General features: G+C 37.8%; 1 protein-coding gene across 11 annotated transcripts in view; it reads left to right on the forward strand.

The window, feature by feature from the left end:
• LOC137236385 (platelet binding protein GspB-like) overlaps positions 1-18,903 on the forward strand; it is a 498,764-nt gene that overhangs the window by 110,829 nt on the left and 369,032 nt on the right. For all 11 annotated transcript variants that reach the window (XM_067758931.1, XM_067758926.1, XM_067758936.1 and 8 more), the window contains exon 2: positions 689-2,687. In XM_067758931.1, coding sequence (XP_067615032.1) covers positions 1,245-2,687 — 1,443 coding nt within the window. In that variant the 5' untranslated portion in view covers positions 689-1,244. The remainder of the gene's footprint in view (positions 1-688; positions 2,688-18,903) is intronic.

Below are 18,903 nucleotides of genomic sequence, written 5' to 3' on the forward strand. Positions count from 1 at the left end.
ATAGAACTTTCTTTCGTCATTTTATAAAAAAGACTGATTTTCATATATGGTCTTCGTCAAGATATAAGAAACCACTAGCCTTATTGCCATACACTTTCCATAGTGGCTTTGTCCAGCCAGACACTTTTTGCAATGCAAAACTGTACTTTTTCATAAAATGAAAGCTGAAATTTTTTTACGGCAAACAAAATTTCAAATATTTTTTTAAAGATTTTGTATCCAAATTTCAGTATAAAATTGCTTCGATGTTCGAAGGATTAAAAGTGTCTGGCTAATCAAAGCCACTATGGAAATTGTCTGGCAATGAGGCTAGTGGCTTCTTATATCATGATGAAGACCATATGACTTTATAAAATGACGAAAGAAAGGTCTATTTGTCTACAAAATTTTTGCACGATATCTGTTAAAGCCACCATGACTCAAGTTTTATAATAGACCAACGATCCTGCTTCAGTTGGAAGTATGCAGTGACGAAATTTCAACTTTTTTAAAATGACAAAGGTCTGGCCGTCGCGGGCTTTTACTCTATTAGAAGGTAAAAACAATTTTTTTTATAACTGTACAAGAAAGCTACATATGCCAGCTGATCGCGTGCATATAACGTACCAATAATTTTCAGCATATATATTCTGTAGGCAACTCTTCTCGATTTGACCACTCATTAATAAAATATTTGTTTATTTTGCAGATTGAAACAACAAAAACCAACTTGGTATACAAAAGTATAAGGTGTTGCACCTTGGATATATTATGATGTGTATAAGTGAAAATGAAAACGAAAACATAAAAAAAAATCAGAACTATAAAAATGAACCTGGATCTACGTACTACATAAATATGTATGTCTAAAAATAAAAATTTTTGATGAATCGTTTAAAAACCGACAATTCTTGTGAGTGCGAAAGAGCAGCAAAATTTAGTGATGAAATAATTTTATTTGCTCTTTTACTGCAAATCGCGATCTTCAACATTTGTTGCGAAGCGCGAATAATTATCAAAAATTAAAATAAAATAAATTAAAACACACAACAAATTAAACATTTTAAACAAGTGAATAAGCAAGAAATCAAGACATTCGTTATATATTAACAACAAAAAATCAAAACAAGGTTTTTTAGTGTATAAAGGTTTCCAAAAAAAGCAGCAGTACTTCGAGAACTGCAATAAATATAAAAAATTACAACCCAGTGAAATATTGCACTTATATCAAGTGAAGAATCAGAGGATCGGTTGAATCCGACGAGATGAACAGCGTTGACGGCGCACCCAATGCAACGATTATAGCTGAGGGAGCCACAACGAACGCACCAACCAAAACAACTACTGGTGATAGTGTGAGTGCTGAGGTAACAAAATCAAAAAATATAACGTCAAATATAAAAAAAATAACGGTTGATGATGCCACTGATAAATTCCATGAAATCGACAAAACTGTCGTCATTGTCGGAGGTCAGCTACAACAACAGGAAGAGCAGCTACAGCGTAACGAAGCCTCAATAATATTCAAAACAACAACAAATTTAGCAACAGAATCTAAAGCGAACAAGCCCGCAACAACAAAGAAAGCCATGAACAACACTGAAATAATAAACTGTGAAAATGAAACGACAGACGAAACTGCTATCACAGATACAACAGAAATAAAAACCGCTCCAAATGAGATAATATCAAGAATCATTAAAGAATCTGAGACAACCAGCGATGTGCAAATGATAAATTTGCCAAATGCAGAGATCAATTGTAAAAATAGCGATGCGGGAAGTGACCTCCCAAATACTGCCGCTACAGCCTGTGTTGTTGAAAATGCAGCCATTAGAGGCACTGATATAGCTGAGCGTGACGTCTCAACAGCCGCTGAGAGGGATAACGCAATCAACAATTCACCCATCACTGATAACAATACAAACAAAGCCCCTAGCAATTCGCAAGTAATATTAACGGCTGAAAGCGATAATTACCTACATAATGAGATGAAATTGTGTCGATGTTGTGGCAAGCCCAATGTCACGCTCTATGATCTCTTCCCCAATGGGCAGATAGGAGATAGCTTATATGAAGAAGGCGAAGATAAGGAGGAAAATGCAGTGAAGCAGGCTGTCAATGCAAATGCGGAAGAAACTAAATCTACGGTGCTATATAAGCAAATAGCTCGGATTGATGATAAAATACAAAATTCACACTCCGCTCTTGCTGACGACGCGGAAAGTTTAGCAACAATAGAGCACAAAACTAGTATTAAAACTGTTGAACAGTTATTGATCACGTCACCGAATAAAGATGTAACAAAAAACTATAATTCGTCAAAAAATGAGTGTAAGGCAACGGCAAATACACCGAAAAATTGCTATCGCAACATTGTTGCATCTATTGCTGCAGCTGCTGCAGCAACGACTACGGGCAACAAAACGACTAGTACAATTGCCAACGCCGCTCCTATCTGCTTCGAAAACGATGACCCAGTTGTTGTCGCCGTCGATGGTGGTAAAACCGACAATATTGGCTCTGACAAACGGCAAACAGAAGAATCATGTATTACGCGAGTGAAAAAATCCACAAAAGATGATCGTGTTGCCAAAGCTGATGCCGCTCCTCGTGATGAGAATGTAAACATCCACAGTGATGCCCAGGGACAAGCGAATGATAACATGGAGAATATTTTGCAAGAGATGCAAATTTGGCAGCTATGGGTGAGTCAAATTTCAATTATATTGTTTATTTTTACTTTTAGATTATATTTTACGGTTAACTTATATACGTATACATATTGACTTCCCCCAAACCACAATTTTCTTAGGTATGTATGCATATTAGGGTGGTTACAAGGTATAGGGTGAATTTTAATTTTTTTTCTATCTTTCGGGGCATCCTCCTAAAATATGCCAATAGATCAGAAAATGATTATTGCAAAGTTGCAGGCCAATCCGATAATGTTAACACGTGCCTCATTAAGGTCAAAGTTAGGGAGAACAGCGATTTTTCAGAAAAAAATTTAGTGTTTCGTCAGTAAAAGTGAAACCATTTATGCCAGGAACTTGACTCGTATGCCATTGAATATTGTAATGTCCATAGACGTTTGCATAGAAATTCAAAATTACGTATATCCACTATGACCTGATCTGATAAATGCTAAATACTGCTAAAAATAACCGTTTTATAAAAATATTATTCAGATCAAAATCAATACAAATAAAATTACGTATCAAATGGTGTACGAGTCAAGTTCCTGGCATAAATGGTTTCACTTTTACTGACGTAACACGAACAATTTTTTCTGAAAAATCGCTGTTTTTCCTAACTTTGACCTCAATGAGGCACGTTAACATTATCGGATTGACCTGAAACTTTGTATGTATCATTTTCTAATATATTCAGGGCTGTCATGGAATCCAATTGTTGTCGGAATCGGATTTAAAAACGACAAAATATTACTTTGGTGTCATGAAATCCAATGTTATCGGTTTAATGTTCGAATTGGAATTAGTGTCGGTTTTAGGTGTCACAGAATCCGATAATATCGATTTTGCTATCGGAAACAATCCAATCAGTTAAATGCTGTTGGATTTCATTTTTTCATAGTTGTATTTCCCTTGCAGTTGAGTATTTTCTAAAAATGTAAGTAATTAAAGGTTTATTTTATAAAAATAAATGTAAATTTACATATATTTTCATTCTTAATAGGGGAAAGCATAAAAATTCAATGCAAAACAGTATTTTGACTGAATTTATGGAGAAGCATCCAGATTTTGAGAAGGGCTTCACGAAGCACATCATCTAAAATAGTTGACACCGTGCTTCTACCTAAACTCATGCTAGAATCCTTGCTAACTGATCTTTGACAGGGTCCTTCAGCTAAAAATCGAAACGTAGCTAGTTGCAGCACTGGCAGAACTTTCGAGCGAGTTAAGCGTCCTTCAATGGTATCCAATACCATTCGGAAAGCCTCTTTGTTTATGCTATAGTATGCAATGTAACTGCAAATACACTATAAATATTTAGAAACTCACATTAAGAAATATTTTTAATTACGCTGTCTCTGGCAACTCAAATGGATTGCTGCGATCTCTCAAAATTTGACCTTCTCGCAACTTTCTTCTTCCAACAACATAAATGCCACAACTGCTGATGCCATTTTTATGTCAATAAATTTGTTTATTTCTGTTTAGATGCACAAAAAAATTATTTTATAAAATTTTGTCAAAAAATTAACATCAAAATTGGCGGTGCACTGACAACACTGTAAACAGCTGATTCGAACATCGCTTTTATTTACATTCGAAAAGAGCAAAACTAATACGGTTTTATGACACCAATTTAAATCAATCTTGGTTTGTAATTCCGACAAAATGCAAAACCGACTTAGATTCCATGACAGCCCTGATTCGCATATTTTATGGGGGTGCCCTAGCGGAAAATCTAAAATTGATTTCTTGTGGCCACCCTTATGCATATACTTTTGAGATACCAAAAGATATGTTTATGTTTTATATTATTAAATATTTTGTACATTTAAAATTCTTTTTTTTGCTTTGGCGCATATCGAACAGGTAGTCGGTTTTTCACGTTTTCTGAACATTGAGATTTTTTGAGTTGATCACTGTTTTGAACTAGTTGTGCGATATGTGAAACATGGCCCTTCCTTTCATACGTTTAAGGCTAGAACTGCCCTATCGTCGATGCTGTGGGAGTTGTAAAGATGACGAAGAGAAGAGAGCTGTGGATCACCACATTTGCACTGTCCGGTGTTAAGTTGCGCCAAAAAGCGTTGTCTGGCAGCATCTACGGTAATCTAAGCTAGGTGATGGAATTTGACAGAACAATTCGGTTCAAGTTCCCAAGATAGTTGGAAGAGGAGGGGCAATGATGGCTTTTATCTGCGCTCGTCCAACAAAGACCTTACATGGTGTGAATGTGTCCATAGTGTTACTAAATTTTCTGAGCTACAAATAGAAATTCTGAACTTCAATTCTAATTTTCTGAACTTAAATTGAAAATTCTGAACTTCTAAAAAAGGTGTAGAATTAATTAGGTATAAACTTGGTTAAGCTTTTAGCTGGAATGTATGTACGGATAATAACTAAATAATACGGTTTATTTGCTTACCTTCCGGACACCGATTGTCATGTGTTTTGAAAAAAACGGACTACCAATTTAATTAATCGATGACATGTCTTTTCTGGGACAAGCTTCATTAGCACAGACATACATGTGCTTAATCCTTTTCAGCTTATCTTCTTTGTACTGTTGTTAGCAGGGTGCAAATGCGCTTTGATTCTAACTAGGTAGTCTGCATCTTAACTAACTCGAATGCTAACAAGACCATATTGACCTTAACTAATAAACATTTTGTCTATTATTCAGTCAAAATTAAGCTCAAGATAGTCATTCATATATACATGCCTGTGCGTGAGTTTCTGTAGTTCCACAAAAACGTACATAGGTACATACATATCTACTACAGTTCGTATAATTTACGCAATTAATGGCGTTCATAAGTAGGTGATGTTTTTGAAGGTGTTACAAATCGTTCGCTTATCTGCATCACATAAACAGACTTGTAATTTATTGACTTTGAGCAATTAGTCTTCTTAATGATTTGTATGTGTGCTACCCTTTTCGACGAAAAGTTCAAACTACATAACCTCAAATGAACAACGACAACGGAGAGGATCATCTTTACTGCTACGCGATGCCACTTTTTTGTTTGGCTTGCGTAATCAATGATGAGAAATAATGTTTTAATTTTGTTTACGTGCCACAAACTGGGTTACATATTTATTTGGCTTATAACGACATTTAGCTCTCTAATTTTTGTTTGTTTGTTCTTTCTTTACACCAATTCGTGTGGTATGTTCGAAATAAACCTCAAAACTCATATTTGAGCCTGGAACAAAACCACCCACAATGCCGCAGTATCAAAATAAAGCACAAATAAAGAGAAAATATTCACAAATCAAACCTGTCAATTTGTAATCCCTGCTCATTATTCATTTCTTGCTTTTATTCGATTTTCATGTTTTAAGTTGTTCAATATTTTTCACATACAGTGTCAGTTGGTCAGTTGAACTCTGCTTGATTGGACTTACATATGTTTATCAACTCTAATGAGCCTCATCGGCATTGGTTTTTGCCCTTTTCCGATGCTTGACTTCCATTAAAACCCTTGTTTGTTGTCTTATCATATACAATTGTGAACATGACTCCATTAGTTTATTATGTACATATGCACTCCATTAAATTGAATGATTTCGCTTACGCTTGTATGGTTGGGAATATTTTTTATCTTAGCGTGTATTTACATAGTTGTTAGCTTGTTGTGAATACGTCTTAATTTTCTCAATAGCTTGGAAAGGTTTATTTTTCCCGTTTGTATTTTTTAACTTTTTTTTTAATTCGAGTCGAAATTTAAAAGTGTTTGATGTTCCTTGATATACTATTGTTGCAGTAGCTAAAATTATAAACATTATTATCAAAAAAATTTACAATTCGTCTTATCTGAAATTTCAAAATTTTAAAGGAGTCAAAAAATTGTGTTTGTTTCTATTTTATCAAATGCTCAAATATCAAAACACTTAGTGTCTCATTATTACAAGGACTCGCAATTTGTTATAATCTAAGTCCTCGAACTCCAAATATTTTGATTTCACTTCTACCGGACTGTATTGTCACGGATATTAGCATCACTAAATTATCCCATCACTAAGGCGATGCTAAGGCCATGCCAAGCAGTATTTACGTTAATAATTAAATCAAGTATACACATATATAAGGCAGCCCAGAGAGATGTCACACACAGATGCATTTACTTATATGCCTATGCGCGCGCGAGAGACTGTAAACTACAAACATTCACATCAATAATTCAATCTTTATGTATCTACATAAACGAATAAATAATTGCGTCTACACATATGTACGTATACGATCAGCGGAGCGGCAATGCACAAACACATGCATATATCTTATCTGAGTTGTCACAAGAGAGAGCAATAATTTGTGCACGTAGTTGTGGCTGGCGATTTTGTAGCCGAAACAACTAGTAAGTTCTGGAAATCGAAGAGCCTAGAAGTATGCAGCGTAAACTATAAAAGCGGGGCAAGCGAGTAAGAAGTAATTGAGTTTGATTTGAGTTGTCAAGCAGTTACGACTAAGACGATATCTAGCGAGCAATAGCAGTATTATTTTGAATAGTGGAATTTCATTTGAGCTATCAGTTTGGTTATTAAGCTATTCGTTGCACAGTTTGAGTGTTATTGTGAAGTATTTTAATAAAGGCCATTTTTCCATTATTCAATGTTGGAGTTATTTATTCAACAGTTTAGCGATACGAACCTAGTAAAAGGGCAAATAAGAGGAATTTGCAGCAAATTCGTTACAATTGGTGTCAGAAGAGGAATTGTTGAATAAATTCTAGAGGACAACAAGGACATGGCAAAGTTAAGTGAATTGAAGATCCCGCAACTGAAGAAGGAGTTGGAGAGCCGTGGATTGAATACAAGCGGCGTTAAACTGGAACTTCAGGCACGGCTACGAGAAGCAATGGAAGCAGAAGGAATTGATGTGGAAGAGCATGTCTTTCATCTTGATGGCGAGGAGACAACAAAAATTGAAGAGAAAAATGAAACACCGCAGACAATGGCGAACACAGACCTGAACATGATATTGGCTGCAATATCGGCACAAATGTCCGAAATGTCATCACAAATATCTACCAACATGTCATCACAATTGGAAGAACAGAAGACAGATATTGCAGAAATATCGTCAGAAATAACATCAAAGATTGAAGCACAAGAAACACGTATAACAGAAATGTCATCACAAATATCCACAAATATGTCAACACAGCTGGAAGAACAAAAGACATATATGGCAACCCAACTGAAAGAACAAGAGACACGCATAACAGTACAACTAGAAGCACAAGAGGCGCGTATATCATCAAAACTCGAAGCGCGCATGGACGAAAAAATAATGCAGTTTGAAGAAAAATTCGAGGCAGAGGTGGATGCGTTGAGAGGTCGTATAAAGGAATTGCAAGTTAATCGGCCGGCTGCTTCAGCGAGTAATACAAAGGTAAAAACTCCATCTTTTGACGGTTCTGTTCCTTTCCAGGTCTTCAAGCTTCAGTTTGAGAAGACCGCAGCAGTGAACAACTGGAATGCGGAAGATAAAGTTGCTGCATTGTTCGTGGCATTGAAGGGGCCAGCAGCGGAAATCCTACAGACGATTCCCGAAGGAGAGCGGAAAAATTATGAAGCATTGATGGCTGCTGTAGAACGACGTTATGGAAGCGAGCATAGAAAACAGATATTCCAAATTGAGTTGCAAAACCGCTACCAAAAAGCAAATGAGACATTGCAGAAGTTTGCTTCAGATGTTGAAAGGTTGGCTCATCTCGCAAATGCGGACGCACCCGTGGAATATACCGAGAGGGTAAAAATCCAGAGTTTTATAAATGGCATACGAGACGTGGAAACGAAGCGAGCTACATACGCGAACCCAAAACTGACATTTGCTGAAACGGTATCACATGCATTGACCCAGGAAACTGCCTCCCTATTAAGTAAACCAGCATATAAGGCTCATCGTGTAGAAGTAGAAAGGCCAGAATGGGTAGACACAGTTTCGGAAGCACTGAAGGGATCACAACAGAAAAATGCCGGACTAAATGTTTCAAGTGCGGCAACCCAGGTCATATTGCACGACATTGCAGCGCCGGTCCCAATAGCTCCAACAATGTGGGTGGCCGTAAACGCAGAGCTGAAGGAGATGAGCAAATCTCCAAGTCCACTCAATCGTTAAACTAAAGCGAGTCAGCCGCAAGGGGCGACAGCTGGCTCCCTCAATTGAATGCCCCATAATCTCTATCTCACAAATTGGAAGAAGGTCAAACAATCTTACTGTCGGAGGACATGTGGATGGAAAGGAACGTTTACTGACTGTAGATACGGGTGCATCTCATTCCATCATTCGAGCGGATTTAGTCAACAAGAAGATAACACCATTGCATGGAGCAAGATTGCGTACAGCCACTGGAGAAGACAGCACAGTTCTAGGAGAAGTATCATGTGAAGTCGCAATTGGGAACGTCACGGTAGTACACAATTTTATAGTGGCAGAGATTGTTGATGAAATCATAATTGGAGTGGACTTCTTAATCGACCAGGGCATCAAGATTGACATGCAAAGCAAGACGATGCGATATAAGAACATGGATGTACCACTTAATTTCGGCTACGAGAGAGGCTACAGCAGTAAACGAGTGCTGGTGGAAGAGAGTCAGCGAATACCACCAAAATCCGAAGCAGTCATCTGGGCAAAGGTTGATGGAGATTGTGGGACAAACAAATTGTGGGTTGTCGAAGCAGCAAACAAATCAGCAATGAACATACTTGTAGGAAAAACCCTGGCTATGACAAAACAAGATGGACGTGTTCCGGTAAGAGTACTCAATGAGTTCAATTCACCACTCAAACTGACTAAAGGAGCTATTTTGGGAAGATGCCAAGAGGCTGAAGTAGTTATTAACTGTGAACAGCTCCAGGAACACGTTTCAGCTAGTAATACTAATATTTCAAATGACATCACGGCATGGACGCAGGGGCTAGAGGAAGCATATCAGAGTACGGCAAAACAACTGCTCCTAAAGTACGCGAACATATTTGACCAGGATGGTTCTAAACCAGGCCGCACCAACGTTGTGAAACATCAAATTGACACTGGAGATGCGAGGCCGATCCGTCAAGCTCCACGTAGTGTTCCACTGGCGAAGCGGCAAGTTGTGAGTCAAATTATACAAGAAATGAGCGACAGCGGCGTCATCGAACCATCAGCTAGTCCCTAGAGCTCACCGGTAGTACTTGTAAAGAAGAAAGATGGAAAAATGAGGTTTTGCGTGGACTACCGGAAGTTGAATGACGTTACGAAAAAGGATAGCTACCCATTGCCAAGAGTTGACGACACTCTGGACTCGCTCTCTGGTACGAAATGGTTTTCCACACTGGACTTGAAAAGCGGCTACTGACAAGTGGAGGTAAAGGAGGAAGACAAAGAGAAAACAGCCTTCAGCGTCGGAGATGGTCTTTGGCAATTTACAGTAATGCCCTTTGGACTATGTAATGCACCAGCTACTTTCGAGAGACTCATGGATCAGGTATTGAAAGGACTACATTGGAAAACATGATTGGTGTACCTGGACGACATCATCGTATTGGGCAAGAATTTCGATGAACATCTTAAGAACTTGGAGGAAGTTTTCCAAAGAATAGCTGGCGCTGGTCCGAAGTTAAGTCCCAAAAAGTGTGCGCTGTTTAAAAAGGAAGTAAATTATTTGGGTCACAAGGTAACGACAGAGGGCATCTGCACTGCGAACGAAAAGATAGAGGCTGTAAAGGATTGGCCAAGACCACAGAACCTACATGAATTAAGAAGTTTCCTTGGGCTGTGCACATATTACCGCCGATTTGTACAAAATTTTTCCAGCGTAGCCCATAGCCTCCATGAGCTTACAAGAAAAAATAAAGCTTTTGAATGGAAGAAGGAGCAAGAAGTGGCTTTCCAAACATTGAAGGAGCGTTTGTGCACTGCCCCAATGTTAGCATATCCGATTCCAGGAGCAACATTTATTCTAGATACAGATGCGAGTGGATATGCTATAGAAGGCGTTTTATCACAACTGGTCGATGGACAGGAGAAGGTAGTTGCATATTACAGCCGTTCGATTGGAAAACCAGAGAGGAACTACTGCGTTACGCGGAGAGAGCTGTTGGCATTGGTAGAGTGCGTTAAACATTTTCACAAATACCTCTACGGGCAGCGATTCCGTGTCAGGACAGATCACGCAGCTTTAAAATGGCTACTGCAGTTCCGTAATCCGGAAAGACAATTGGCACGGTGGATCGAGCGACTACAAAGCTATGACTTTTCCATTGAACATCGAAAAGGTAGTACCCATGGAAATGCCGATGCAATGTCACGAAGACCATGTAGTTTGGAATGCAAGCACTGTTCAAAAGCCGAGGCTAAAGAAGACATTATAGATGTCCGGCTAATGACTATAACATGTACAGATGAATGGGACAAGGAACAGCTAAGAAAGTGCCAGCTAGAAGATGCAGATCTGTCACGTGTTATGCAAGGGCTCGAACGAAATGAATGACCAAACAGAGAAGAGATGTCAGCAGAGAGTCCCATTGCGAAGTCATATTGGGCACAGTGGAACAGTTTAGAATTGCTATCCGGTTGCCTTCATCGAGTATGGGAGAGTGAGGATGGTAAATACAAGAATAAACTGATAGTTGTTCCCAGAAAGAGGATTCCTGATGTGCTCAGCGAGCTGCATAATGGTCCAAGCGGAGGTCATCTTGGAATCACGAAGACGCTCGAGAAGATTAAACAGGGATTCTATTGGGTTGGTTGCCGTCAGTCGGTCACTGAGTGGATTGCGAACTGCGAGGTTTGCAGCAGAGCGAAAGGGCCCAGAACACGAAGTCATGGCCAGATGAAGCAATATAACTCAGGTGCGCCATTTGAAAGGATCGCTATGGATGTCGCCGGTCCATTTCCTACTAGCAACGGCGGAAACAAATATGTACTGGTAGTTATGGATTATTTCAGCAAATGGCCAGAGGTATACCCAATCCCAAATCAAGAAGCGGAAACGGTAGCAGAGGTGTTTATAAACAATTGGGTTGCAAGGTATGGTGTACCAATGGAGTTACATTCTGACCAAGGCAGGAATTTCGAATCAGCTGTGTTCCAGGAAATGTGTAAGTCATTGGGCATTCGAAAAACACGGACAACTGCATTGCATCCTCAATCCGATGGTATGGTAGAACGATTCAATAGAACATTGGAGGAGCACTTAAGGAAAGTAGTGGACAAGTACCATAAAGAATGGGATACCCGCATACCATTATTCTTGATGGCTTACCGATCAGCAGTGCATGAGACAACGGGCCAAACCCCTGCAAAAGTAATTTTTGGCAATGACCTTAGACTGCCAGCTGATTTGAAGTTTGGGATAGATGCCAATGCGGAGAGAAATGTCAGGAAATCCACTAGTGATTTGGAAGAAGAGCTAAGAGAAATACATGATCTGATAAGGCAACGAACAAAGATTGTGAGTGACAAGATGAAAGCCAGATATGATAAAGCAATTAATTCAGAAGGTTTTCAGGAAGGAGATTTGGTGCTGTTATACAACCCACAACGTAAAAAAGGTTTGTCCCCGAAATTGCAGTGTAATTGGGAAGGCCCATACAAAGTTGTAAAACGGATCAACGATGTAGTGTACCGCATACAGACCATCGGTAAACCACGAACCAAAATGAAGGTGGTCCATTTGGAAAGGCTAGCAACGTTTAGATCGAGAGATTTGTCTGATCGGGACGATCAGACTTAGGTGGAGGGCAGTGTCACGGATATTAGCATCACTAAGGCGATGCTAAGGCCATGCCAAGCAGTATTTACGTTGATAATTAAATCAAGTATACACATATATAAGGCAGCCCAGAGAGATGTCACACACAGATGCATTTACTTATATGCCTATGTGCGCGCGAGAGACTGTAAACTACAAACATTCACATCAATAATTCAATCTTTATGTATCTACATAAATGAATAAATAATTGCGTCTACACATATGTACGTATACGAGCAGCGGAGCGGCAATGCACAAACACATGCATATATCTTATCTGAGTTGTCACAAGAGAGAGCAATAATTTGTGCACGTAGTTGTGGCTGGCGATTTTGTAGCCGAAACAACTAGTAAGTTCTGGAAATCGAAGAACCTAGAAGTATGCAGCGTAAGCTATAAAAGCGGGGCAAGCGAGTAAGAAGTAATTGAGTTTGATTTGAGTTGTCAAGCAGTTACGACTAAGACGATATCTAGCGAGCAATAGCAGTATTATTTTGAATAGCGGAATTTCATTTGAGCTATCAGTTTGGTTATTAAGCTATTCGTTGCACAGTTTGAGTGTTATTGTGAAGTATTTTAATAAAGGCCATTTTTCCATTATTCAATATTGGAGTTATTTATTCAACAGTTTAGCGATACGAACTTAGCAAAAGGGCAAATAAGAGGAATTTGCAGCAAATTCGTTACAATTATGTAATATTTGTTCCAAATATGAGCCAAATTGTACCACAGATTCGAGTATTTTTAATATCCCGATCCCTGGCGCAGCTAGCGAAATTTTTTTTCATAAAGCGCTTTCTATTTCTGTATGTAATATGTGTTCCAAATATGACGCAAATCGGACCACATCTCGATCCTTGCGCCACTTGGCGGCGATTTTTTTTTTCATATGTCGCTTTCTTTCATGTATGTAATATGTGTTCCAAATATGAGCCAACTCGGAGTTTTTTGTCTTATTATTGCATTGTCATCGGGTTCTAAACTATGTTTCAAGTTTGAAGCTTGTGGCTTATCGGGAAGTTACTTAAATTTTAATTACAAAATTCGTTCCGGCCGCCCGGCCTGTTTAAAAACGTATAATATCCATTTTTTCATATATTTCTCTAATTGAGAAATTCTTCTTAATTGATGATGTAATCTGCATATATACTTAAAACATTTGATAACAAGCTTGAGAATTACCTGTGCATATGTGAATGGAAAATCGAATTGAACGAAAAATACGAGCTAAAAGAAAATAGAAGATCAAAAATTTCAGAGTTTGGCGGTGATCGAACTCGCGCTACACGATCGCAACCGCAATATCATAACCGCCGGACCACTACGACTGCTTGATAACTTGTGCCAAATGTTGTATTTAACATTGCAGTGCACACGGCCAGTACCGTTTCTTCTTTCTTTAATTTAATTTAAGAACATTGTACTTAATTTTAGAACATGCTTCTCATTATTAGAACATTTGTTCATATTTTAAGACCACCCATTCTGTTTTCAAGAAAATGGTGTCAGTTCAAGCACAATGTTTCTGTTTTAAGAAGTGGTGGTTCGTTTTTCAAGAACAAAGAAGTAAGAACATGAAAGCCTTGAATTGAGTCCTGTGGTGGTGGATTTTAGAACGGCGCTTTTCTCTGAGTGTACAAGTTGTTTTAATCATTTATATGCCTTAAGCAAAATAATTTCCGTTTCTATTAAGTTTTCATATTTAATAAACATATTATGAACAGCTTAAATGATAATAATGTCAATTTTATTTATTTTCTTAAATTCCTTGGTCAACCAACATTTCGCAAAAGCTTCGTTACGCAACGGTTGCCTCCAATGCAACTGTCAGTATGATTCCCCATTCAATTAGCTTTCATTGATTGAGTTTTTCAGAAGGCTTTAAGCTTAATTCCGTCAGAAGACATCAAATTATATCATCCCGTAATGCTTTTACCTGTACCTAACGTGTTGAAATATTCTCAACTATATCAGTGCAATCTTCTGTCCCTATCCACCATTGCTGCTAACACTGCTGTCCTAATGCGAATACTGATAGCAAATACATATTTGTTAATCTTCAGCTCAGCGTTAATGGGAACAGATTTTGTCTGACAACTAATTGGTCGCACAATTTTTTTATGATTGCGCTTGAATGACCGTTAAACAAATATTTGATTTTTCGATGCTTAATGCCTACAGCACATTGTGAGTTGCTGAATGAATGCCTGAACAAGCTTAATGAGCGTACATAAAAAGGGTCTTCTGTATATTATAAGCATGTATTTATAAACGATTGTTTTCTTCTAATAATAAGATTTATGCTTTTATTGCAGCTAATGGCGGTTAGTGTGCGTTGCTTCGTTCTTCTTTTCTCCATTATCGACTTTAGTGGCTTCATTTGGTACGGTTGTCAGTTGGTTCGTTGGTTTGCTAGCTTGCGTATAGTATCTTGTAGCCAAATGAATCACGTGTCTAAATTTTTATTACCTACAAAAGAGCAATAAAAATGATAACAGAATATAACTGCAATAACAACAACAAGAACACACAAGACTTAGCCGGAAACAATATATGTTTAGATAAAATTATTTCAGGTACCATAGTGGACGAAAAGTGGCTAGTAGATAAACATATGTACAATGTACATATCAACAAGATCTACAATGTCTTAAAGCATAGCAGCAGTCTCTTCCCTCAGTATTAGGCCACAAAATATTTATAATTTAATTTCGACCCCAGCGGGTTAGGGTGTTTAGAATATACCCGCGGCAGGTCTGCCTAATTCAAAGGGTTGTGTAGCAAAACCCTTTCAAGAGGTTGCCAGCGCAATATGTAGTTTCTCAAACACAATTGTCAACCAAACCTGCCCGTGGCTTGCTTCTTTAACAGCCGAGACTCCGGCGACCCCAAGTTCCTTATGGATCTAGGGGGGGGTTAAGGCGTGGCCTTCGGGGAGTATCCTTATCGCTACAACAACAACAATTAAATTTCGAGAAAAGTACGGAAAAATTGTCTGCAGTCTTATCTCATATAGACTGCATGTATCCATGGTGTAACCCAAAGTTTATTCAAAATTTCCACCTAAAATACCCTACACACAGGCAGGACTTATGATAGAAAATAAATCTGTCCTCTTGGATCAATTCATAGATCAAGCAACAAATTTTAGGTTGTGTGTGGAAAAGATGTTTTCTGGCCATATACAAATTTAGGGTTTCTGGATGACCTCCACATTTATAGATGCAATTTTGTTTTCAGCATTCTGCAGTTCAAAAAAAAAAATGTTAGCAGTTATTTGTCGGTTACTACCATAGCGGAACTATACAAGGTTCATGTACTTCGTTTTTGTAAATTGATGGACAAATATCAAAATCGTACTACGCCGGAAGTTGAAGTGTCAAATCATACTAAAAAAGTATCAATCAGCTGATGTCTGGCTGTCACCTGTTCCTGTTTCTGCCATTTTGTAGTTACTCGTGTTTTTTCGTTATAAAGCGAAGTGATGACATCCTCTTTAAAACAGTTCACCACATATGCTATTTTACTTATCTAATTTTTTTTTGCAAACTTACTATTAATTTCATCGACCTACTAACATTTTGAAACAGATTAGAGATAGAGCGTTTTTGGATAAAATTCTGAGGTAGGGTATTCTTAAAATAAGGCAGTTCATGCATTCAAAAACATCGTAACCAAGTTTTCACAAGTTCCTTTAAGGCATTCATTTTATGATCGAAAATGTGAAAGATCTTAGGAAAGTTTCAGCTTAGCCATTGAGCAAGCATTCAGTTATAGACCCCAACAGATTGTGTAAGCCTACTCGTTTAAAAATCTCATCCGCTTTAAAATCATGACCAATTAATAAATTTGGAAAGTCAATCAGCGCAAAATGTCAGGTTTTAGTTACTTTACTCCAATTTGCCATTTCGTCCGCTCTTTCGCATCCTTTGTGGTTGCTTCTTCATAACCACAAAGCTCACATGCTGCATTATTCTTGATATTGTTTTTAACTTCATAAATTTTCACTCTGCAATTTCATCTACTAATTTGAAATTTTTTTGGTATGGTTTTTGTTACTACTTATTTACACTAAGGTAAAGCGTTGATTGCTTTCGGCATCCTTTTTGTCGGTCGTCGGTCTGTCTTATAAGATTTGTATAAATGCTTCAATTATTGTTGCTCACCAGCAGTAGTAAGGTGTGAAATTTTACTGTGGCTTAACGAATGAAATAAATTTGTTAATTTAATATTTGGGTACTAAGAAAAATAAAAAAACATACAAACCACCAAAAAAAAAGTATAAACTACCAAGCCCCAAACTATACTTACATACGAACATATACGTTATCTTCTCGCTCGCTTAGTACATTCGGTTTGTTATAAATGCCTACCCTACATATTAACCTTAACCGCCAGCTTTAGTCGTGGATTGTTGATGTATGGCTGCGCGCAGGCGCATTTGCTGTTCTTTAATTTAATTCCGCATTTACCCCCCGCTAATGCTCAAAACGCTTTTAGCAGCACCGCGTTGGCCATATGAAGGATAATGTTGTTTTTGTTGCCGACATTGCCATCGGCATTCTTGTCGGCACTAGTCTTCTTTCTTTTATTGCTATTGCCGCTGCAGTCTCCGCCCATTTTACTTCTTTTTACCTCTTCAAAACGTGCTGTAGATTGACTGACTAAGTAGGAGTCATTATTATAGTGTTTGTTGTGGCTGCTTCATTTACCAAAATGTTATTGTTATTATGTATCACTCATGTCGTTGTTGTTGTTGATGTTGTCAATGAGGCTGGCAAGTATCTGTTTGTTGTTCATTTAGATTATGAAGGACCAATGTACAGTGGAGCCTCTGATAATTCGAAGCAGTAACTTTTACACCCTTTAAATTTGTTACAAAATGTCAATAAAAGCTAACCGAAATTAGACCGGCACACTTTATAAATAGATTATACAATTATCCTTTACTTAACTGCACTTGTCGCATAATCAAAAGTATCTATCTTGCATATCTTCATACTTGATGGATAGAAAACAAACAGCAATATTTAATACCTGTAGGTCAGAATCTATTGATGTTACTTCTAGTGTTCTTTAAGGCAGCCACCTTGGTCGAGTGCTGTTTCTGCTGTTCATTAACGACCTTCAAAATGTTTTGAATTACTTCAAGCCGCTATGTACGCTGATGATGTCAAACTTGTTATGCCTATCCGCTCTCCAGTGGATAGATCAAATCTGCAATCAGATCTGAATAGCCTAGTTGAATGGTGTAGTATAAATATAATGTCACTAAACCTGCCGAAGTGAAAGTGCATGAGCTTCACAAGGAAATCCTACCAATCTTACGAGTATATGATTGAAGATTACACAATTAACCAATTCATTAGCTTTCGTAGACCTAGGCGATACGACGGACACTAAACTTGACTTTAAATTGCATATAGAAGGTTGCGCGAACAGAGCCAAAGGGACTTTAGCGTTCGTAAAACGATGGTCTAAAGAATTCGATGATCCATATATTCCGAAAAATTCTCTTTATATCTTTGGTGAGGCCAATATTGGAAAACGCTGCGATAATCTGTAAAACTTATTAGATGGATGGTAAATAGCCCGTTTCTGCTTGGTGAAATTTTATTTAAAGTTCCCTTTAGACCATCTACACATTTTCAACCACTTCATATAAGCACATGGAGATCGGATTTTGGAACGCACGAAACTCTTCGTTGTCTGTTTACTGATTTCAATAAGCACTGCAAAAACATTGATACATATGACTCACTCCACGTAATAAAAAAATATCTTCTGACTACCTTAAATACGCAATGATTTGGGTGGGTGACTTGGAATCACGTTCTTTCCAACCTCCCACACATCGCTGCCCTACTTATTGTGCGTTAAATATACATCAGCTGATCGAAATCACGTCCATTCTGACAACACTAATAATCAATTCCCGCTGCTCGGCATCACAGTCCATCCCGACAACTGATTTAATAATATATATACATATTTTATAATATAAATTTTGTTCACTCTGTATGCTTCTGTAATTTTTCTGTAATCCGTAACTTTATTTAGTCTGATTAATTGTTAAATTTGTAGACTATTAAATAAATAAATTGTCAATATCGCTGCTGCCGTTGGTATCACCGGAAGGCACTTAAACCTTCTGAAAATCTTGTATCTCGATTACTTTTGAGTGGCAATGCGTTTAATCTCGACAGCGATATTATTAGATATTTAAAGAGTGTTCGATTCGTTCTTTGAGAGAGGAATTTACTTGTTTCACTGTCTACTTGGTCCAAGGTAGCATTTGTTGAAGAAATTATTATTATTATTGGGTTTGGTCCGGAATTTGCCTCCAGTTCAAGAATGTGAACCCCCCTATACATAAGGAATTTACACAAAATATTATTCCGCAAGAGTTATTTTATTTTTGTCGTGGGAAATTCCTTTCTTATTGAAATAAATATTGAACTTTCATGTTTAGTAATGTT

Source organism: Eurosta solidaginis, chromosome 1, assembly GCF_040869045.1.
Source record: "Eurosta solidaginis isolate ZX-2024a chromosome 1, ASM4086904v1, whole genome shotgun sequence".
Taxonomy (NCBI): Eukaryota; Metazoa; Arthropoda; class Insecta; order Diptera; family Tephritidae; genus Eurosta; species Eurosta solidaginis.